The sequence below is a fragment of the Mirounga leonina genome, unplaced genomic scaffold, assembly GCF_011800145.1.
Source record: "Mirounga leonina isolate KUSES-001 unplaced genomic scaffold, KU_Mleo_1.0 Mir_168, whole genome shotgun sequence".
In the NCBI taxonomy this organism is placed as follows: domain Eukaryota; kingdom Metazoa; phylum Chordata; class Mammalia; order Carnivora; family Phocidae; genus Mirounga; species Mirounga leonina.
The window spans coordinates 44,903,302-44,926,589 of NW_023270426.1; the positions used below are offsets into that span (position 1 = coordinate 44,903,302).

Sequence of the window (23,288 nt, forward strand, 5' to 3'; positions counted from 1 at the left end):
GTGCACTAAGGGTTGTGCATACATTATCTCATTTAACTATGAAAAGTCCAACTCCCATTTTACAGATAAGAAAATTGGGGCCTAGAAAGGTTAATTTCCTGTCAGTCATTCAGAGTTTCTCTCCTCCCTTCATCCCCTCTTCCTTACTGGTCTGCTCCCTTTTTCCCTCCTCCATTCCTCCTTTGGTCCTTTTTTCCTTTTTGTCTTTCCTCCCTTATTACCTTCCTCCTTCCTCTCTTCCTTCCAACAGCTTCATTGAAGTATAGTTGACATACAGTATACTATACATTTAAAGTGTATAATTTGATAAATTTTGACATATACTCATGAAACCATCACCACAATCAAGGTAGTGAACATATGCATCATCCCCTTTGTAATTTCTCCCTCCTGTCTCTCCCCCCTCATCCCTGAGCACCCACTCATTTGCTTCTGACATTTAGGTTAGTTTGCGTTTTCTAGAATTTTATATGAATGGGATCATATTGGGTATACTCTGTTATCCAGTACTTTCACTCAGTATAATTATGTTGAGATTGATCCATGTTGTTGCATATGTCAGTAATTCATTCCTTTCTACTGTTGAGTAGTATTCTGTTTATGGATACCACCATTTATCCATTCATCTGGCAAAGGAAGTTAGTTTTACCTGTTTTTTGAACTTTGTATTAAGTGTATCAATTTAATCATATAGTGAGTATTCTTTTGTCTTCTTTTACTCAGCATATTTGTGAGATTCATTTTTGAGTTTAGTATAATCATTTTCAATGCTATATGATACTAAATTGTATAAATATGCCAAAATATATCTGCTACTATTGACAGACATTTGGATTGTTTCCAGTTTTTTTTGCTATTACAAGTAATATTGCTTTGAATATTCTTTTACAAGGGTCTTGCTACACATATATGTATATTTATATTAGGTATATACACTGGAGTAGAATTTCCAGGTCATAGAGTTATGTATGTGTAACTGTAGTAGGTAATGCCAAAGAATTTTCCAAGGTGGTTGTACCAGTTTACACCAGCAGCAGCCTTGTTTCAGAGTTCTAGTTGTTCCATGTCCTCATCACCACTTGGTATTGCCAGTCTTTCAATTTGAATCATTCTGATTAGTAGTAGTACATGTCTCCCCCACTTTTCAGAAGTTTGTGTTATGTCACTTTGCTCTTATGAAAGATCTACATCAGTACCTGTTTTTGCTAACCAGGCATAATCCTAAGAGGATTTTTGCTTTTGCAAAAAACAGCAAAATGAGAAAATAGCATTTGGCATTAGTTTTGCAGTGAGCTCTTATGGGGGCAGTGTGCACAGGGAAGGTGGCGCTGCCAAGCTCCTTCCCTGGGAACTGTGCTCAGCATCTCAGTATCAAGCCGCCATAGTTTTGAACTGTGTCTGTGAGCATCTGTGCCTTAGCTCAGTTTATTTTGTGCATCTGTTAGCAGGATGTGCTCTATGGTATCAGAAAAGCCTAAGGGGGTTATTTTTTTGGGTCTGTTAAAGCTCAGAAATTTTTCCATGTAAATTAGTGGTACTTGCTTCTTTGCTTTATGCCATTTTGGCTTATGAGAGATTTCATAGGAAGGCTGTACTTTTATTTATTTATTTTGTTTATTTATTTATTAAAGATCTTATTTATATATTTGATAGAGAGAGTGGAGAGAGAGTACGAGAGGGGGGAGAGTCAGAGGGAGAAGCAGACTTCCCACTGAGCAGGGAGCCCGATGTGGGGCTTGATCCCTGGACTCCAGGATCATGACCTGAGCCAAAGGCAGACGTTTGACCAGCTGAGCCACCCAGGCGCCCCAGAAAGCTGTACTTTTAGGTGGTGAGGGATACCTGTATCTCATTGTGGTTTTAATTTGTATTTTCCTGATGGGTGATGAGCTTGAACATCCTTTCATGTGATTATTGGTCATTTGCATTTTCTTTTTTTTTTTTTTTAAAGATTTTATTTATTTATTCATGAGAGAGAGAGAGAGAGGCAGAGGGAGAAGCAGGCTCCCAAGGAGCAGGGAACCCGATGTGGGACTCGATCACAGGACCCCGGGATCATGACCTGAGCCGAAGGCAGACGCTTAACCATCTGAGCCACCCAGGCGCCCTGCATTTTCTCTTTTATAAAGTACTTGTTCATCTTTTTTTCTATAAAATATTTATTTGAGAGAGGGAGAGAGGGCACATACTCGTGCCTGTGGGGGAAAGGACAGAGGGATAGACTCCTCAAGCCAGCTCCCTGCTGAGCGTGGAGCCCAACGTGGGGCTTGATCCCACGATCCAGGAGATCAGGACCTGAGCCGAAACCAAGAGTGGGACGTTCAACTGACTGAGCCACCCAGACGCCCCCTGTTCATCTCCTGTGTTTTTTTGTTTGTTTTTCCCCGTTTAAAGAACAAATTGAAGGAACTCAATATATTTTGGGTGAAAGCAGTTTGTCGGTAAGGTATTACAGATTTATATGTAAATCCACTTGATTTTTATATATTGACTTTGTGTCCAGCAACCTGTTAGTCCTTGCTTATTCTGATAATTTATCTGTAGACTGTTTTGGATTTTCTGTGTGTACAATCATCTTGTACAAGTTTTATATCTCATTTTCCGGTCCTTATACCTTTATTTATTTTTCTTGACTTACCATACTGGCTAATACTTCAGGTATAATGCTAAATAGAAATGGTGATGGCAGGCATCTTGTCTTGTTCTTAGTCTCACATTTATTTCACTCTTGCGTGGAGCCCAGTGCGGGGCTTGAACTCACGACCCTGAGATCAAGACCTGAGCTGAGATCAAGAGTCAAACGCTTAACCAGCTGAGCCACCCAGGCACCCCTCACCTTCACTCTTAAATATGATATATTTATTCAAGTTTCTTCCTTACTGTTAATCAAATCATGGAAATTTCCTTTTATATACTTGTTTTGTAATGTTTTTCTTTTCTTTTTTTTTAAATTATGAATGGATATTGAATTTGGTCAGATACTTTTCCTGTATCTATTGAGATGTTTTTCTTTCTCCCCCCCCCCTTGTTAAAATCTGAATTACTTTGAATTTTGAATGTTAGACTAACTTTCCATTTCTGATATAAACCCAACTTGGTGGAGATATATTATCACTTTTATATATTGGTGGGTCAGTTTGCTGACTTTTTAGCATCTGTATTTGTGATCGAGATTGGCCTGAAAAATTCCTTTATCTAACTGTCCTTAGGTTTTGGTATCAAGATTAGTTAGCCTTATAAAATGAGTATACCTCATTTTTTTATTCTCTGAAAAAATTGTGGAATATTATAGTTTCTTCTTTATGTGTTTCATAGATTTTACTAGTAGATCCATCTGGGCTTGAAATCATCTTTATAGGAAGGTTTCAGATTATATACTTAATTTCTTCAGTAGTTAAAGGACTATTCAGATATTCTAGTTCTTCAGTGAGTTTGATAAATTTTATATATATATATATATATTTTTTTTAAAGATTTACTTATTTTAGAGAAAGCTCACGCATGTGTGAGTTGGGGGGAGGGACACAGGGAGAGGGAGGGAGAGAAGTGGACTCCTGCTGAGTATGGGGGTGGAGGGCTGGCTTGATCCCATAATCCTGAGACCATGACCTGAGCCAAAATCAAAAGTCTGCCACTCAGCTGACTGAGCCAGCCAGGTACCCTGATAAGTTATACCTTCAAGGAATTTTAAAATTTCATCTACAGTTTCAAATTTTTTTTCATTTTTAAGTAAGCTCCATGCCCAGTGTGGGTTTTGAACTCATGACCCTGAGATCAAGAGTTGCATGTTCTACTCACTGAGCCAGCCAGGCGCCCCTTTTTATGAACTTTTTAAATGCCTGCTGGATCTGGATTAGATGTCTCCTTTTCATTCCTGACGTTGGTTATTTATGCCTTCTCTATATTTTATGATCAGTCTCATTTGTCAGTTGTTGGTTTTAATAGTTTTTATAAAAAAGCAACTATTGGCTTTGCTGATCCTTTTTGTATATTGATTTTCTATTTCATTAAGTTTCTGTTCCTTATTTCCTTTGACTTTGTGTTCAGTTTGCTGTTCTTTTTCTAACTTTGAGATGGATGTTTGACAATGATTTTCAACCTTTTTTCATTTCTTTATTTTTTTTAATATTTTATTTTTTTAAGTAATGTCTGTACCCAAGATGGGGCTCAGACTCACAACCCCAAGATCAAGAGTTGCATGCTCCACCAACTGAGCCAGCCAGGTGCCCCAACCTTTTTTCATTTCTGATATATTCATTTAAGTCTGTAAATATCCCTCAAGCATTGCTTTATTGTGCTTCAGTAGTTTTGAGTAATAGCATTTTCATTATATTTAAAGATAGTCTCAGTTTCCTTGTGCTTTTTTTCTTGCCTCCCTGGCAAGAAATATATTTTTAAATTTAGAAATATATTTTTAGAAATATATTTTTAAATTTCCAAATATGTGTTGATTTTTAAAGGTATATTTTTGCTAATCTTAATTACATGTAGTTAGAGAACAAACTGTATGATTTCAGCATTTTGAAATATGTTGACACTTGGATTATGGACCAGGATAGAGTGAATTTTGGTAAATATCTGCATGTACCTGAAAAGTCTGTGTTTTGCATTTGTTGTCTATATGTATTTAAGTTTGTGCATTCATTCTTTTGTTCAATTCTAATATATACCCACTGGTTTTTGTTTTTTTATCCTGTTCATTTTATCATTTCCTAAGAGAGTTATATTGAAAATCTCTGATTTTGATTGTGATTTTTCTGTTTATCCATGTAGTTCTGTCAATTTTTGCTTTTATATATTCGAAGCCATATTAGTAGGTGGATACACATTCTTTTTTTTAATTGAGGTAAAGTTGACACACAATGTTAACATTAGTTTCAGGTGTACAACATAGTGATTCGACAACTGTATACTTTATGCTATGCTCACCACAAGTGTAGCTACCATCTAGTACTATACAGTGCTGTTGTAGTACTTTTGACTGTATTTCCTCTGCTATACCTTTCATCCTCATGACTTATTCATGCCATAAATGGAATCCTATATCTCCTGCTCCCCTTCACCCATATTGCCCATTCCCCTTCATCCCTCTTGTTACCTTCCTTCTGGCAACCACCAGTATGTTCTCTGTATCTTTAGGTCTGCTTATGCTTTTTTTGTTTGTTTGATCATTTGTTTTGTTTTTTAGATTCCACATATAAATGAAACCATATGGTATTTGTCAGATAGTTCACCTACTGTAATCCCTCTAGGTCCATCCATGTTGTTGCAAATGGCAAGATCTCATTCTTTTTTATGGCTGGCTGAGTAATGTCTGTCTATCCGTCCATCCATCTCATCCATCCATCCCACGTTTTCTTTATCCATTCATCTAAGAGTGGACACTTAGGTTGCTTTTAAAGTTTTTATTTATTTATTTGAGAGAGAGAATGAGAGAGAGCACATGAGAGGGGGGAGGGTCAGAGGGAGAAGCAGACTCCCTGCCGAGCAGGGAGTCCGATGCGGGACTCGATCCCGGGACTCCAGGATCATGACCTGAGCCGAAGGCAGTCGCTTAACCAACTGAACCACCCAGGCGCCCTAGGTTGCTTTTATATCTTGGCTATTGTAAATGGTGCCACAATAAACACAGTGCTGCATGTGTCTTTTCGAATTAGTGTTTTTGTTTTCTTTGGGCAAATATCCAGTAGTGGAATCACTGGATTATATGGTATTTTTATTTTTAATTTCTTTGAGGAACCTCTGTAATATTTTCCACAGGGGCTGCATGAATTTACATTCCCACCAACACTGCATGATGGTTCCTTTTTCTCCACATCCTAGCCAACACTTGTTACTCCTTATCTTTTTTGATACTAGCTATTCTGACTGGTGTGAGGTGATATCTCATTGTGGTTTTGACTTGCATTTCCCTGATGATATTGAGCACCTTTTCATGTGTCTGTTGGCCATCTGTATGTCTTCTTTGGGAAAATGTCTTTAGGTTTTCTGAGTGGATACAACTTTAGAGCTAATATGTCTTCAGGTGAATTGAACTCTTTATCATTGTGAAGTGTCCTTTATATCTCTGGCATTGTTTTTTGCCTTAAAGTCTACTTTGTTTTTATTAAAGTGTCATCAGTTTGCTTTTGCTAAGGTTTTTTTTTTTTTTATGTTAATCACCATACATTACATCATTAGTTTTTGATGTAGTGTTCCATGATTCATTGTTTGCGTATAACACCCAGTGCTCCATGCAGAACGTGCCCTCTTTAATACCCATCACCAGGCTAACCCATCCTCCCACGTCCCTCCCCTCTAGAACCCTCAGTTTGTTTTTTCAGAGTCCATCATCTCTCATGGTTCATCTCCCCCTCTGATTTCCCCCCCTTCATTCTTCCCCTCCTATCTTCTTCTTTTTTTTTTAATATATAATGTATTATTTGTTTCAGAGGTACAGATCTGTGATTCAACAGTCTTGCACAATTCACAGCGCTCACCATAGCACATACCCTCCCCAATGTTTATCACCCAGCCTCCCCATCCTTCCCACCCCCCACCACTCCAGCAACCCTCAGTTTGTTTCCTGAGATTAAGAATTCCTTATATCAGTGAAGTCATATGATACATGTCTTTCTCAGATTGACTTATTTCGCTCAGCATAACACCCTCCAGTTCCATCCACGTCGTTGCAAATGGCAAGATTTCATTCCTTTTGATGGCTGCATAATATTCCTTTGTGTATATATACCACATCTTCTATATCCATTCATCTGTCGATGGACATCTTGGCTCTTTCCACAGTTTGGATCTTGTGGACATTGCTGCTATAAACATAGGGGTGCATGTACCCCTTCGGATCCCTACATTTGTATCTTTGGGGTAAATACCCAGTAGTGCAATTGCTGGGTCGTAGGGTAGCTCTATTTTCAACTTTTTAAGGAACCTCCATACTGTTTTCCAGAGTGGCTGCACCAGCTTGCATTCTTACCAACAGTGTAGGAGTGTTCCCCTTTCTCCGCATCCCTGCCAACATCTGTCGTTTCCTGACTTGTTAATTTAGCCATTCTGACGGGTGTGAGGTGATATCTCATTGAGGTTTTGATTTGGATTTCCCTGATGCTGAGCGATGTTGAGCACTTTTTCATGTGTCTGTTGGCCATTTGGATGTCTTCTTTGGAAAAATGTCTGTTCATGTCTTCTGCCCATTTCTTGATTGGATCATTTGTTCTTTGGGTGTTGAGTTCGAAAAGTTCTTTATAGATTTTGGATACTAGCCCTTTATCTGATATGTCATTTGCAAGTATCTTCTCCCATTCTGTTGGTTGTCTTTTGGTTTTGTTGACCGTTTCTTTTTTTTTTTAAAGATTTATTTATTTATTTGAGAGAGCGAGAATGAGAGAGAGAGAGAGTACATGAGAGGGGGGAGGGTCAGAGGGAGAAGCAGGCTCCTCGCCGAGCAGGGAGCCCGATGCGGGACTCGATCCTGGGACTCCAGGATCATCCCCTGAGCCGAAGGCAGTCACTTAACCAACTGAGCCACCCAGGTGCCCCTTGTTGACCGTTTCTTTTGCTGTGCAAAAGCTTTTTATCTTGATGATGTCCCAGTAGTTCATTTTTGCCCTTGCTTCCCTTGCCTTTGGTGATGTTTCTAGGAGGAAGTTGCTGCGCCTGGGGTCGAAGAGGTTGCTGCCTGTGCTCTCCTTTAGGATTTGGATGGACTCCTGTCTCACATTTACGTCTTTCAACCATTTTGAGTCTATTTTTGTGTGGGGTGTAAGGAAGTTGTCTAGTTTCATTCTTCTGCATGTGGCTGTCCAATTTCCCCAACACCATTTGTTGAAGAGACTGTCTTTTTTCCATTGGACATTCTTTCCTGCTTTGTCGAAGATTAGTTGACTATAGACTTGAAGGTCCATTCTGGGCTCTCTATTCTGTTCCACTGATCTATGTGTCTGTTTTTGTGCCAGTACCATACTGTCTTGATGATGACAGCTTTGTAATAGAGCTGGAAGTCTGGAATTGTGATGCCACCAGCTTTGCTTTTGTTTTTCAACATTCCTCTGGCTATTCGGGGTCTTTTCTGGTTCCATACAAATTTTAGGATTATTTGTTCCATGTCTTTGAAAAAAGTGGATGGTATTTTGATGGGGATTGCACTGAATGTGTAGATTGCTCCAGGTAGCATTGACATCTTCACAATATTTGTTCTTCCCATCCATGAGCATGGAACGTTTTTCCATTTCTTTGTGTCTTCCTCAACTTCTTTCGTGAGTGTTTTATAGTTTTCTGAGTCCTGATGCTCTGCCTCTTAGGTTAGATTTATTCCTAGGTATCTTATGGTTTGGGGTGCAATTGTAAACGGAATCAACTCCTTAATTTCTCTTTCTTCTGTCTTGTTGTTAGTGTATAGGAGAGCCACTGATTTCTGTGCATTGATTTTATATCCTGCCACTTGACTGAATTCCTGTATGAGTTCTAGCAGTTTTGGGGTGGAGTCTTTTGGGTTTTCCACATAAAGTATCATATCATCTGCAAAGAGTGAGAGTTTGACTTCTTCTTTGCCGATTTGGATGCCTTTGATTTCTTTTTGTTGTCTGATTGCTGTGGGTAGGACTTCTAATACTATGTTGAATAGCAGTGGTGATAGTGGACATCCCTGCCATGTTCCTGACCTTAGGGGGAAAGCTCTCAGTTTTTCCCCATTGAGAATGATATTCACTGTGGGTTTTTCATAGATGGCTTTTATGATATTGAGGTATGTACCCTCTATCCCTACACTGTGAAGAATTTTAATCAAGAAAGGATGCTGTACTTTGTCAGATGCTTTTTCTGCATCTATTGAGCGGATCATATGGTTCTTATTCTTTCTTATATTAATGTATTGTATCACATTGATTTGCAGATATTGAACCAACCTTGCAGCCCAGGGATAAATCTCACTTGGTCATGGTGAATAATCCTTTTAATGTACTGTTGGATCCCATTGGCTAGTATTTTGGTGAGAATTTTTGCATCCACATTCATCAAGAATATTGGTCTGTAGTTCTCCTTTTTGATGGGGTCTTTGTCTGGTTTTGGGATCAAGGTAATGGTGGCCTCATAAAACGAGTTTGGAAGTTTTCCTTCCATTTCTATTTTTTGGAACAGTTTCAGAAGTGTACGTATTAATTCTTCTTTAAATGTTTGGTAGAATTCCCCTGGGAAGCCATCTGGCTCTGGGCTTTTGTTGGGAGATTTTTGATTAGTGCTTCAATTTCCTTAGTGGTTATAGGTCTGTTCAGGTTTTCTATTTCTTCCTGGTTCAGTTTTGGTAGTTGATACATCTCTAGGAATGCATCCATTTCTTCCAGATTATCTAATTTGCTGGCATATAGTTGCTTATAATATGTTCTTATAATTGTATTTCTTGGGGCGCCTGGGTGGCTCAGTTGGTTAAGCGACTGCCTTCGGCTCAGGTCATGATCCTGGAGTCCCAGGATCGAGTCCCGCATCGGGCTCCCTGCTCGGCAGGGAGTCTGCTTCTCCCTCTGACCCTCCCCCTCTCATGCTCTCTCTATCTCATTCTCTCTCAAATGAATAAATAAAATCTTTAAAAATAATAATAATAATTGTATTTCTTTGGTGTTAGTTGTGATCTCTCCTCTTTCATTCATGATTTTGTTTATTTGGGTCATTTCTCTTTTTGATAAGTCTGGACAAGGGTTTATCAGTCCTGTTAATTCTTTCAAAGAACAAACTCCTAGTTTCACTGATCTGTTGTACTGTTCTTTTGGTTTCTATTTCATTGATTTCTGCTCTGCTCTTTATTATTTCTCTTCTCCTGTTGGGTTTAGGCTTTATTTGCTGTTCTTTCTCCAGCTCCTTTAGGTGTAGGGTTAGGTTATGTATTTGAGACCTTTCTTGTTTCTTGAGAAAGGCTTGTATTGCTATATACTTTCCTCAGGACTGCCTTTGCTGTATCCCAAAGATTTGGACAGTTGTGTTTTCATTTTCATTTGTTTCCATGAATTTTTTTGAATTCTTCTTTAATTTCCTGGTTGACCCATTCATTCTTTAGTAGGGTGCTCTTTAGCCTCCAAGTCGGTTCTTTCTGACTTTCCTCTTGTGATTGAGTTCTAGTTTCAAAGCGCTGTGGTCTGAAAATATGCAGGGAATGCATATTTTGGTACCGGTTGAGACCTGATTTGTGACCTAGGATGTGATCTATTCTGGAGAATGTTCCATGTGCACTTGAGAAGAATGTGTATTCTGTTGCTTTGGGATGGAATGTTCTGAATAGATCTGTGAAGTCCATTTGGTCCAGTATGTCATTTAAAGTCTTTATTTCTTTGTTGATCTTTTGCTTAGATGATCTGTCCATTTCAGTGAGAGGGGTGTTAAAGTCCCCCACTATTATTGTATTGTTGTTGATGTGTTTCTTTGGTTTTGTTATTAATTGGCTTATATAATTGGCTACTCCCATGTTAGGGGCATAGATATTTACAATTGTTAGATCTTCTTGTTGGATAGACCCTTTAAGTAAGATATAGTGTCCTTCCTCATCTCTTATTACAGTCTTTGGTTTAAAATCTAATTTGTCTGATTTAAGGATTACCACCCCAGCTTTCTTTTGGTGTCCATTAGCATGGTAAATGGTTTTCCACCCCTTCACTTTCAATCTGGGGGTGTCTTTGGGTCTAAAATGAGTCTTTTGCAGACAGCATATTGATGGGTCTTGTTTTTTAATCCAGTCTGATAGCCTGTGTCTTTTGATTGGGGCATTTAGCCCATTTACATTCAAGGTAACTATTGAAAGATATGAATTTAGTGCCATTGTATTGCCTGTAAGGTGACTGTTACTGTATATTGTCTGTGTTCCTTTCTGATCTATGTTGCTTTTAGGCTCTCTCTTTGCTTGGAGGACCCCTTTCAATATTTCTTGTAGGGCTGATTTTGTGTTTGCAAATTCCTTTAGTTTTTGTTTGTCCTGGAAGCTTTTTCTCTCTCCTTCTATTTTCAGTGACAGCCTAGCTGGATATAGTATTCTTGGCTGCATATTTTTCTCATTTAGTGCTCTGAATATATCATGCCAGTCCTTTCTGGCCTGCCAGGTCTCTGTGGATAGGTCTGTTGCCAGTCTAATGTTTCTGCCATTGTAGGTTACATATCTCTTCTCCCGAGCTGTTTTCAGAATTTTCTCTTTGTCTCTGAGACTCCTCTGAGTTTTACTATTAGATGTCGGGGTATTGACCTATTTTTATTGATTTTGAGGGGGGTTCTCTGTGCCTCCTGGATTTTGATGCCTTTTCCTCCCCCAAATTAGAGAAGTTCTCTGCTGTAATTTTCTCCAATATACCTTCTGCCCCTCTCTCTCTTTCTTCTTTTTCTGGGATCCCAATTATTCTAATGTTTCGTCTTATGGTATCACTTATCTCAGATTCTGCCCTCATGATCCAGTAGTTGTTTATCTCTCTTTTTCTCAGCTGCTTTATTTTCCATCATTTGGTCTTCTATATCACTGATTCTCTCTTCTGCCTCATTTATCCTAGCAGTTAGAGCCTCCATTTTTGATTGCATCTCATTAATAGCCTTTTTGATTTTGACTTGGTTAGATTTTAGTTCTTTTATTTCTCCAGAAAGGGTTTCTCTAGTAACTTCCATGTGCTTTTGGTAAGTTTTTTTGCGTGGTATATGTATTCTTTTCTTTGCTGTGTCTGTGTGGTGCAGTGTGTTTGTTATTTTTAAAGGCATTTTTCCTTTAATTGGAGAATTTAGTCTATTACATACAGTATAATTGTAGATATATTTGGGTTCAAATTTCTTGTCTCAGAGGTTGTCAGACTTTTGTGTAAAGGTCCAGGAAGTAAATATTTTAGGCTTTTTGTGCCATCCGATCTCTGTTGCAGCTATTCATCTCTGCTGTTTTAGTACAAAAATAGCCGTAGCCAACACATAAATAAATGAGCTTGGCTGTGCTCTAATAAAAACTTTATTTACGAGAACAAAAATGGGCCATATTTGGCCGATGGAATTGTAGGTTGCCAAACTCTATGCTATTTTAGTATTTATTTATTTATCCTACTTATATTGTATTTTTTTCCTCTTCTTTCTTGGTTTTTGGCCTTTTTTTTTTTTAATTCTCTTCTATTAGCTTAGAAGTAATACCCTCTTCTACTTTTCTCTTAGTGGTTATCCTAGGTGTACAACAAAATTGAGAGGAAGATGTGGAGATTTCTCATTTGCCCCTTGCCCCTATACATGCATAGCCTCCCCCATTATCAGCATCCTCCACCAGAATGGTATATTTAAAACACTTCTTTTAATTTCTTAATTTTTAAAATTTTTATTTAAAAAAATTTTAATTGGGGGTGCCTGGGTGGCTCAGACGGTTAAGTGTCTACCTTTGGCTCAGGTCATGATCCTCAGGTCCTGGGATTGAGCCCCGCATTGGGCTCCCTGCTGAGTGGGGAGCCTGCTTTTCCCTCTCCCTCTGCCTGCCGCTCCCCCTGCTTATACTCTCTCTCTCTGTCAAATAAAAAAACAATTTAAAGAACTCTTAAAAAAAAAAGATTAAAAAATTTTAATTGAAGTACAGTTGACATACAAATTTGTATTAGTTTCAAGCATACAGTGTAGTGAATTGACAATTCTATATATTAGGGAAAGCTCACCACTGTAAGTGTGGTTACGTTCTGTCACCATACAAAGTTACTCCAATATTGTTGACCCTGTTCTCAGTGCTGTACTTTTCATACCCATAAGTTATTTATTATAACTGGAAGTTTGTTATCTCTTAATCCCCTTCACCTATTTTGTCCATATCCTCATCCCCCTAGAATATGGTACATTTTTTACCAAGTGTGAACGTACAGTGACACATTATAATCACCCAAAGTCCATTGTTTTGCCTTGGGGTTCACCCTTGGTATTGTACATTATAGAGGTTAGACAAATGATAATGGCATGTATCCATCATTACAGTATTATGTAGAGTATTTTCACTATCTTAGGAATTCTTTGTGCTCTTTTTCACTGTTTTCATAATTTTGTCTCTTCCAGATGTCATATAGTTGAAATCATACAGTATGTAATAGACTTTCAGATTGGCTTCTTTCACTTAGGAATATGCATTTAAAGTGCCTTAATGTCTTTTCATGCCTTGGTGGCTCTTTTCTTTTCATTTATTTGTTTATTATTTAAAAAAAATTTTTTTTCTAAAGATTTTATTTATTTGACAGAGAGAGACACAGCGAGAGAGGGAACACAAGCAGGGGGGAGTGGGAGAGGGAGAAGCAGGCCTCCCACTGAGCAGGGAGCGCGACGCGGGGCTCAATCCTAGGACCCTGGGATCATGACCTGAGCCGAAGGCAGAGGCTTAATGACTGAGCCACCCAGGCGCCCCTCATTTTTTTTTAGTACTGAATAATATTCCATTGTCTGGATGTACCGTAGTTTAGCCATTTACCTACTGAAAGATATCTTGGTTGCTTCCAAGTTTTGGCAGTAATGAATAAAGGTGCTATAAGCATCTGTGTGTGGGTTTTTGTGTGGACGTGTTTCCAACTCCATTGATAATGAGGAATTCTATTGCTGGATTATACAGTAAGAGTATGTTTAGTTTTGTAAGTAACTGCCAAACTGTCTGCCAAAGTGGCTGTATCTTTTGCATTTCTACCAGTAGTGAATGAGAATTCCTTTGCTCCACATCCTTGCTAGTATTTGATTTTCTCAGTGGTTCAGACTTTGGTCCTTCTAATGGGTATGTAGTCGTATCTTGTTTTAATTTACTTTCCTTGATGACATGTGATGTGTAGCATCTTTTCATATGCTTATTTGCCACCTTTATATGTATTTTGGTGAGATGTCTGTTAAGGTCGTTGGCCCGTTTTTTAATCTTGGTGTCTTATTGTTGAGTTCTAAGAGTTCTTTGTATATTTGAGGTAAATTTTTTTTCAGATGTGTCTTTTGCAGATATTTTCTCCCAGTCTGTGACTTCTCATTTTCTTGACATTGTGTTTCACAGAGCAGAAATTTTTAATTTTAATGAAATCTAGCTTATTGATTTCTGTCATAGATCTTATTATCTTTGTTGTTTATCTTAAAAGACATCACTATATCCAGGGTCTTCTGGGTTTTCTCTTATGTTATTTTCTAGGAGTTGCACAGTTTTGCATTTCACTGGATTTTTATTTATTTATTTATTTTAGAAATTTGAGAGAGAGAGAGAGCGTGCGCATGAGCAGGCGGGAGGGGCAGAGGGAGAGGGAGAAGCAGACTCCTTTGCTGAGCAGAGAGCTCAGTGTGGGACTTAGTACCAGGACCCTGGGGTCATGACCTGGGCCAAAGGCAGATGCTTAACCAACTGAGACACCCAGGTGCCCACCGGATTTTTTTTTTTTTTTTTTAATTCAAGATCATTCCAGTATCTACTGTTGAGATGTTAGGTATCAGTAATTATAGATTCTTTAAAGGTAACATTTGGTAATAGGAAGGGTTTAGCTGCTTTTAAGATTTTCTTTTAGTCTTTCATTTTCAGCAGTTTTCACCTAGGTGTAAACATACATCACCTAGGTATAGATAGACATAGTTTTACTAGGTGATGAAATACAGATTTCTTTTTATTTTATACTCTTAGGGTTTGTTGAGCTGCTTGGGTCTGTGGTTTGATATTTTTTGTCAGTTTTGGAAAATTGTCCCGTCATTATCTCTGGAAATAATTCTGACCTATTTTTTTCCCTTTACACATTAGGTTTTTGTTTTGTTTTTTTTTTTACTTTGTCCTTTCTCTGTTTTCCATTCTTCCATTTCTCTTTTCTGTTTTCCATTCTTTTGTCTCTCTGAGCTTTATACCAGAATAGAGTCTTCTCACTTCTCCTCTGGTTTACTGATTTTCACTGTAGTGTATTGAATCCTCTGTTTAACCTCATGGGTTGAGATATTAATTTTTGATACTGTATTTTTCACATATAGAGTTTGTATCTTTTTTTCCAAATTTGCTATGATTTCCTTCACTTTTAAAAAATGATTTCAATTTTTCTACTGAAATTCTTGATTGGTTGGTTGGTTGATTTATGTACGCTCTGCACCCAATGTAGGTCTTGAACCCAGGACCCTGAGATCAAGAGTTGCATGCTCTAGTGTCTGGGCCAGGCATATGCCCCTGAAATTCTTTCTTAAAATCATTTTATTTATTTATTTATTTATTTATTTATTTATTTATTTATTTATTTATTTTAAACATATAATGTATTATTTGTTTCGGGGGTACAGGTTTGTGATTCATCAGTCTTACACAATTCACCATAGCACGCCAGTGTCCATCACCCAGCCACCCCATCCCTCCCACCCCCTCTCCACTCCAGCAACCCTCAGTTTGTTTCCTGAGATTAAGAGTCTCTTATGGTTTGTCTCCCTCTCTGGTTTTGTCTTGTTTCATTTTTTCCTCTCTTCCCCTATAGTCCTCTGCTTTGCTTCTCAAATTCCACATATTGGTGAGATCATATGATAATTGTCTTTCTCTGATTGACTTATTTCACTTGGCATAATACCCTCTAGTTCCATCCATGTTGTTGCAAATGGCAAGATTTAATTTTTTTTGATGGCTATGTAATATTCCATTATATATATATATATACACCACATCTTCTTTATCCATTCATCTGCTAATGGACATCTAGGCTCTTTCCATAGTTTGGCTGTTGTGGACATTGCTGCTATAAACATTGGGGTGTACATGCCCCTTTGGATCACTACATTTGTATCTTTGGGGTAAATACCCAGTAGTGCAATTGCTGGGTCATAGGGTAGATCTATTTTCAGCTATTTGAGGAACCTCCATACTGTTTTCCAGAGTGGCTGCCCCAGCTTGCATTCTTACCAACAGTGTAGGAGGGTTCACCTTTCTCTGCATCCTCACCAACATCTGTCGTTTCCTGACTTGTTATTTTTAGCCATTCTGACTGGTGTGAGGTGGTATCTCATTGAGTTTATGAACTGGCTTTCCTTGATGCCGAGTGATGTTGAGCACTTTTTCATGTGTCTGTTGGCCATTTGGATGTCGTCTTTGCAGAAATGTCTGTTCATGTCTTCTGCCCATTTCTTGATTGGATTATTTGTTCTTTGGGTCTTGATTTTGATTTTGAGAAGTTCTTTATAGATTTTGCATACTAGCCTTTTATCTGATATGTCATTTGCAACTATCTTCTCCCATTCTGTCGGTTGTCTTTTGGTTTTGTTGGCTGTTTCTTGTGCTGTGCAAAAGCTTTTTATCTTGATGAAGTCCCAGTAGTTCATATTTGCCTTTGTTTCCCTTGCCTTTGGGGACGTGTCTAGCAAGAAGTTGCTGCGGCTGAGGTCGAAGAGGTTGCTGCCTGTGGTCTCCTCAAGGATTTTGATGGATTCCTGCATCACATTTAGGTCTTTTATCCATTCTGGGCCTATTTTTGTGTGAGGTGTAAGGAAAAGGTCCAGTTTCATTCTTCTGCGTGTGGCTGTCCAATTTTCCCAACACCATTTGTTCAAGAGACTTTTTTCCTTTGGGCATCTTTTCTGCTTCGTCAAAGATTAGTTGACCGTAGAGTTGAGGGTCCATTTCTGGGCTCTCTCTATTCTGTTCCATTGTTCTATGTGTCTGTTTTTGTGCCAGTACCATGCTGTCTTGATGATTACAGCTTTGTGATAGGGCTTGAACTCAGGACCCTGAGATCAAGAGTCACAGGCTCTAGGGACTGAGCCAGGCAGGTGTCCCTGAAATTCTTTTTTTTTTTTTTTTAAGATATTTTATTTATTTCTTTGACACAGAGAGAGAGATCACAAGTAGGCAGGCAGGCAGAGGGAGAGTGAGAAGCAGGCTCCCTGCTGAGCACAGAGCCTGATGTGGGGCTTGATCCCAGGATGCTGGGATCATGACCTGAGTTGAAGGCAGATGCTTAACCAACTGAGCCCACCCAGGCACTCCTGAAATTCTTGATTTAATGTACTATCTCCTTGAAGACAATACATAAACTCATAAAATCTAAGCTTTCTAATCTCAGCATTTGGAACATTGCTTATTTGTTCTTCCTGGTTTTTGTTCATTTGTCTTATTTGCTTATGTGCTTGATGGTTTTATGAATGTATGTAAGACATCCATATAGGATCCAGTATCAGGGTTTGAAAAAGTACAGTTGGTAGTCCCTTTGAGAGCTTGCCTATTTAGGTTTATCCTTACTCATTAAGTCTCAACTTAAAGGTATGGGATTTCCCATGCTTCCCATCTTTGGTAAGTCTGAATCTAGTTTTGTCTCTCTTACCCTGTGAGGCTGTGAAAAACTCTGCTCCTCTTCCTAGTCTCAGCTTCTGCTTCTAGATGCCCCGAGGGGTAGCTAACCAACATATCTGATTTACTTCTCTGGATATCCTTCTCTTAGATCTTGGCTTACTCATTCTTAATTGCCTCCTGAGCTCTCTGATGCCTTTTAGTTAGCCCCTTTTCTCCATGTTTTTCTGGCTTTCCTCATCAGGAGGTTTTTGTATCAGTTTACTACTGCTGGAGATTGAACCACTTTTTTGTTGCTATTAAACTTATCCATTGAGATATTAATTTTTTTTCTGTATTAACTTTTTTTAGATGATCAAAGTACCACCCTTGTGATATATTAAAAAGACACACAGAAGTTTAAAGGAGCAAAAAAAGGCACAGTTCCATCAATGAGAGACAGTTACTGTTAATAGTTCCTTTTTGTTAGAGAGCTGGTTTTTGTTGGCATGGGGTTGGGGAAGAGTTTGAAGTAAGTTTGGTTTGGATATTCTGAGTTTGAGGGGCCTAAGATACCTAAGTATCATGACCACATACCTACTTTTTTTTTTTAAGTAAGCTCTATACCCAGCCTGGGGCTTGAACTCATGACCCCGAGATGCAGAGTCGAATGACCTACTGACTGAGCTAACCAGGCACCCCAATACCTACTTATTTTTAATACATAATTTGGGTTTTTTGTTTCAACAGTTTTAATTATATTTTTGATAATATTTCTATGTGTTTGAGAGCTCTTATCCTATGGAAATTTGATTTAACAGAGCTACGATAGAAGAAGCATACTCCAGGTCAATGACAAAACTAGCAAAATCTGCAAGCAATTATTCGCAACTTGGGTGAGTTAATTTCTTGAAAAACTGTTTTTCAGTGTTGATTTAGGCACAGTTCTTGAGAATAGTAAGTTCTTGTTGAAGACATAATGGTTCATAAATATAATAACATAATGTACTTATTTGGTTGTGGTTATATTATAGAAATTCTACCCTATTTTTAGTTAATCAGGTGGGAGAAAAAACATGGGTTGACTTCACCTGTGTTTCCTGATAATAAAGATGTTGACAACATTTCTGTTTTTGAAATGCGTGGTTCTCATAAATAATGGATGATATTTTATGTGTTGGTGTCATTGCTTAAGATTATAAAGATTTTAAATATGTTTTACTGATGCATATTATTCAAGAAATTGAGTTTCCTCTTTCTGTATTTTTTTGCATTTAAACATAACTTCAGACTGGTCAGTTTTCTTTCTTACTGCTTATTATACATTAATGTGTATTACCTGACCCCAAAAAAGTTCTGTATATTAAACTTTTAAAAATCTAAGGATATTTGACATTCTTTAAAGAAACCTGTACTTACAGAAGTCTTATGTTGAACCCCTTTACAATGTAAAGAATCCTTTGGTAAAGGGACACTTCATCTTCTTGCTTTGTGAAATCCACACTGTCATGTTTACATGAAGTGATGTACATGTATTTTGGTGCTGTAGTGAGTGGATACTTTTCAGTTACCTATTTTTGCTCTCAAAATACTCCATTTAACTCCTTGCCAGATTTGATGCTGATTTAGATTTTAAAGTGTGAGGTGAGATCTAATCAGAACAGCCCTATTCTAAGTATCTTAACTTTCCTCTTTGAACTTCTTTACTGTTGCTTAAAATGATCACTGCAAGTTAGCATTCCTACTGGATAGGAAATGTAGTAATTGGGACACTATATATTAGGGTAAGTAATTTCTTTCTCTGCCCTTTAGCCTTGTGCTTCTATTTGTTTTCTAGTAGGGGTCTGGTCATGGAGCAAAACAGGTGATGTTGAAAATATCTTAGGTAGTACCTGAGGCAAACATAGGATAAATTTATCTTTAGATCATTCCTTATTGACCAGAGTGTTTTAAGCTAACCATTGACATCCTAAGTACTATCTAGGATATAATAATTTAGTAATTCTTGGATATGCTTGAACCTGTGGAAAATACTAAATTCTCAGTATTGTGAAAAAGTGGTAGGAAAGTAGGTCCTGCATCATGTACCATGTAGTGGAAAGGGGACTGTCTTAGTGTTAAAGTGCACAGATAAAATTATCTGAAACAGTATTTCAGGTAACAGTGTTAAAATAATTCTCAAATGATTATTAGAGATGAGGACTCATAAAATCAGGTGTGCATTTGATTTCGCATCTTAGAATTCAGAGGAACTTTTATTTTTTGATGAAGCATTTTAAATGAGCACTGAATAGTCAAAAATTGAAATTTGGTAAAAAGTTAATTTTTAACAATAGACCATGATTAGAAAGGCTTCTGATACAAGTCAAAAAAACTAAATCAACTCAGAAAATAGTATGATATAATTAGAGAGGGCCGTGGCCAGACCTGTGATAAATATAACTGATTTCTGTGTACTTAAGGTCCAAAAATATTTTAATTAACCAAGGAGTACAAAAAATCACTGTCAGTCTGAAAAATCACTGTCAGAATGAAAAATCATTTCATTTGTGATTTATTTTAATTTCCTATTTTGTCTAATTAAAATTGCTGAATATAACATTATATTTTCTGTTGGTTTTGTTTTGGAGCCTTAAACTTTTCTTTTATTAAATAATTCCTGTATTTGCTTTCCCCTTAGAACATTTGCACCAGTGTGGGATGTGTTCAAAACATCTACAGAGAAATTAGCAAACTGTCACTTGGATCTTGTTAGAAAATTACAAGAATTAATAAAGGAAGTTCAGAAGTATGGAGAAGAACAAGTAAAATCTCACAAAAAGGTATCAGTTTTTTCCTGTGAAAGGACTGATTTTTCAGATACTGAGTGCATGACAGTTCAGTCATTTTGATGAATCATTTCATACCATACAGACTAAAGAAGAAGTTGCAGGAACTCTGGAAGCTGTTCAAACCATTCAAAGCATAACTCAGGCCCTCCAGAAATCCAAGGAAAATTACAATGCCAAGTGTGTAGAACAGGAACGTTTGAAAAAGGAAGGAGCTACACAAAGAGAAATAGAAAAGGTAATTATAATAAAAATAATATTTCTGTGGTTTCAAAGCACTTTCAAACATAAGACTGCATTTAATCCTCACTCAGGAATAATCTCATATTAAAAAGATGAAGACACTGTGCCTCTGAGTGTTCATGATTTACTGAAGTGAAACAGAACTAGGTTTGCAGAATATGTTGTGTATGGTAAATACATTAGGCAAATACATAAAAAGAAATAATTTCTTTATGCCGTTGACATTTGTAAGCTATTTTTATAGTAAGATACTTGATAAGATACTGCTTGGTGTGAGGTTTAACGTGAAGTAAAATTTTTTTTAGTCAAGATTGGTATATTTAGAAAGGCATAGATACTTGAAGATAAGCTTTAAAATATGTGTTGTGGGTGATTTATTGCTGACTTTGAAGACATTTATGCAGTATTGTGGTAAACCACAATCCTTTCCCCCACTCACGTTTTAATTGAAAGTAGATTTTTTCCCCCTTTCAAAACAGTTTAAACTAACCATTCACTTGTTTGATGTGTTATATCTCATTTAGGAGCGTGCCATAGGGAGTGATAATTTTGAAAGCTTTCTAAAGTATGTGAAATATCCAATAAAAAAAGAAAACCAAACTGTAACTATATTATAGCAATTATAATAATTTTAGAAGTGTACATACATGGACAGAAACTAGAAGAGAATATAGAAAAATCAAAACAGCTGATGGGTTTTGGCATAACTGATTTCCTTTAATGTTTGTGCAATACATAATAATTGGGAGGGAGAAAAAGATAAGGCACAATAAGTTTACTATTTTAAAACACCATTCCAGACACAGCATTTGTGAATAAAATATAAGAAGGGAAAACAGAACAAAATCATAGGACCCAAAAAAGTAGAATATTATCTCTATGAACCAGAAACAGAACAGAAACTCAAAGTGGTGTGTAGAGATTGATTTTGCAGGTTTTGTTGGATTCAAAGTCCTAAGCTAGGCTGTGGAATTTAAGCTCTTGTGTGGTAAAAGGGACTAAGTGTTTCCCATCTGAGATAGAGCACAAGGAGTCCCATTCACTACGTGAAGCAATATAGGTAGGAAAAAAATCTTGGGCTGCTGAATAGGGCTAAAGCTTTATTGGAAGATGAGGGCTTATAGACACAATTTTGACCCAGATCAAGCTAAGGAACCATGTCATGACTGTTTTGGCCTTATCCCCAATATTCTTCCAGGGAAGTAATTAAAAACTACTTTTATAAGACTGATACTAAATTGGGGACTTTGAGGGCTGGCAGGAGATGCCCTGAAAACTGCTAGGTGGGGATAGATGAGCACAAAGGATAGAACATAACACACTTCTAGGTGGTAACATTTACATTGCTTACTATGGATCTGTCCCACAGCACTGATGGAGGGAGAGAGAAGAGAAGGGGAAAAAACAAGAAACCTCCCATTTGAAATGAGCGAACACCCAAAATTCTAGAGTACATCCAAGAAATCTAATACTAAGACAGCAATAAATTTAACAATTGGAAAAAGAATTCACTCCAAATAAAATTTAAATTCATAACACAGGGGTGCCTGAGTGGCTCAGTTGTTAAGCGTCTGCCTTCGGCTCAGGCCACGATCCCAGGGTCCTGGGACCGAGCCCAGCCTTGGGCTCCCTGCTCCGCGAGAGGCCTGCTTCTCCCTCTCCCACTCCTGCTGCTTGTGTTCCCTCTCTCGCTGTCTCGCTCTCTCTCAAATAAATAAATAAAATCTTAAAAAAAAAAGTAAGTACATAAATTTATAAAACACATGAACAAAAAAGTTTGTGTTCAGTATGTTCAAAGAGATAAATGAATATAAACTAGTAAAGAGGATTAAGAAATTAAAAGAAACTTAATGGAATAAGATCTACTAGATAGGAAAACAGCTAATTAGAAAACTTGGAAATGAAAAATATGGTTATTGAGAAAAAAGTAATAGAAAATACAGACTTGGGACACCGGGGTGGCTCAGTCGGTTAAGCATCTGCCTTTGGCTCGGGTCATGATCTCAGGGTCCTGGGATCAAGTCTTGCATTGGGCTCCCTGCTCAGTGGGGAGTCTGCTTCTCCCTCTGTGCTCTCCTTCTCTCTGAAAGACAAACTTTAAACTTCAGAATTGATGTAGTCAAAGAATGAATTTGGAAGATGGTACTGAGGGAACTCACCCAGAACATAGTACAAAGAAATAAAGATTACTGGGGTGCCTGGGTGGCTCAGTCGGTTAAACCTCTGTCTTCAGCTCAGGTCATGGTCTCAGGGTCGTAGGATCAAGCCCCGGGTCGGGCTCTGTGCTTAGGAGGGAGTCTGCTTCTCCCTCTCCCTTTGTCCCCCCCCCCCCAACTCATGTGTGCCCTCGCATTCTCTCTCTCAAATAAATAAAATCTTTTTTTTTCAAATAAATAAAATCTTAAAAAAAAAAAAACAAATAAAGGTTACCAACATTCATCTCATGTGAATTCCAGAAGAAAATGGAGAGAATGGTGGTCTAGTAGTATTTAAAGAGTTAATAGCTTGGGGTTTTTCAGACCTGAGGAAATTCAGTAGTCCACAGATTAATACAACACTGTATGTTAACTGGAATTAACATAAAAACTTTTTTAAAAAGTGTGTATATATAAGTATTAAAAAAAGAAAAAAGAGTCCCCAGTTTGAAAGAACATTCTTGGTATTAAGCAGGTTACATAAAGATAAATTCGGACCTAGACTCCAGAGAAAAAGAGAATATTAAAAGCTACCAGGTATTTCTTGTTTTCTCACATCTTTGAAATCAGAATGCATCTTCAGCTGATGATATATAATAATCACTGTTAGTAAGGTAGCTTATGTGTGTATTTTTATTGCCTTTGTGAACTTGGTTATTCTATGTGGTAGCATGATTGGACAACTGCAGCACTTTGATGTTTTAGTTAACAGACCATCTTAGACAGTTTGAGGAAGGAATTGTTCTGGTTTTTGTCTGAAACCTTTTGTTGAGACCTTCTGGTAAGATCAAGAAAATGTGAGCACTGGTGTTTAGAAGAAAATTG

The 23,288-nt window shown here is 37.6% G+C and overlaps 1 protein-coding gene across 2 annotated transcripts in view; it reads left to right on the top strand.

Moving 5' to 3' along the window:
* FCHO2 (FCH and mu domain containing endocytic adaptor 2) overlaps positions 1-23,288 on the top strand; it is a 127,346-nt gene that overhangs the window by 18,112 nt on the left and 85,946 nt on the right. For both annotated transcript variants that reach the window (XM_035014624.1, XM_035014623.1), the window contains exons 3-5: positions 18,019-18,093; positions 19,878-20,019; positions 20,111-20,263. In XM_035014624.1, coding sequence (XP_034870515.1) covers positions 18,019-18,093; positions 19,878-20,019; positions 20,111-20,263 — 370 coding nt within the window. The remainder of the gene's footprint in view (positions 1-18,018; positions 18,094-19,877; positions 20,020-20,110; positions 20,264-23,288) is intronic.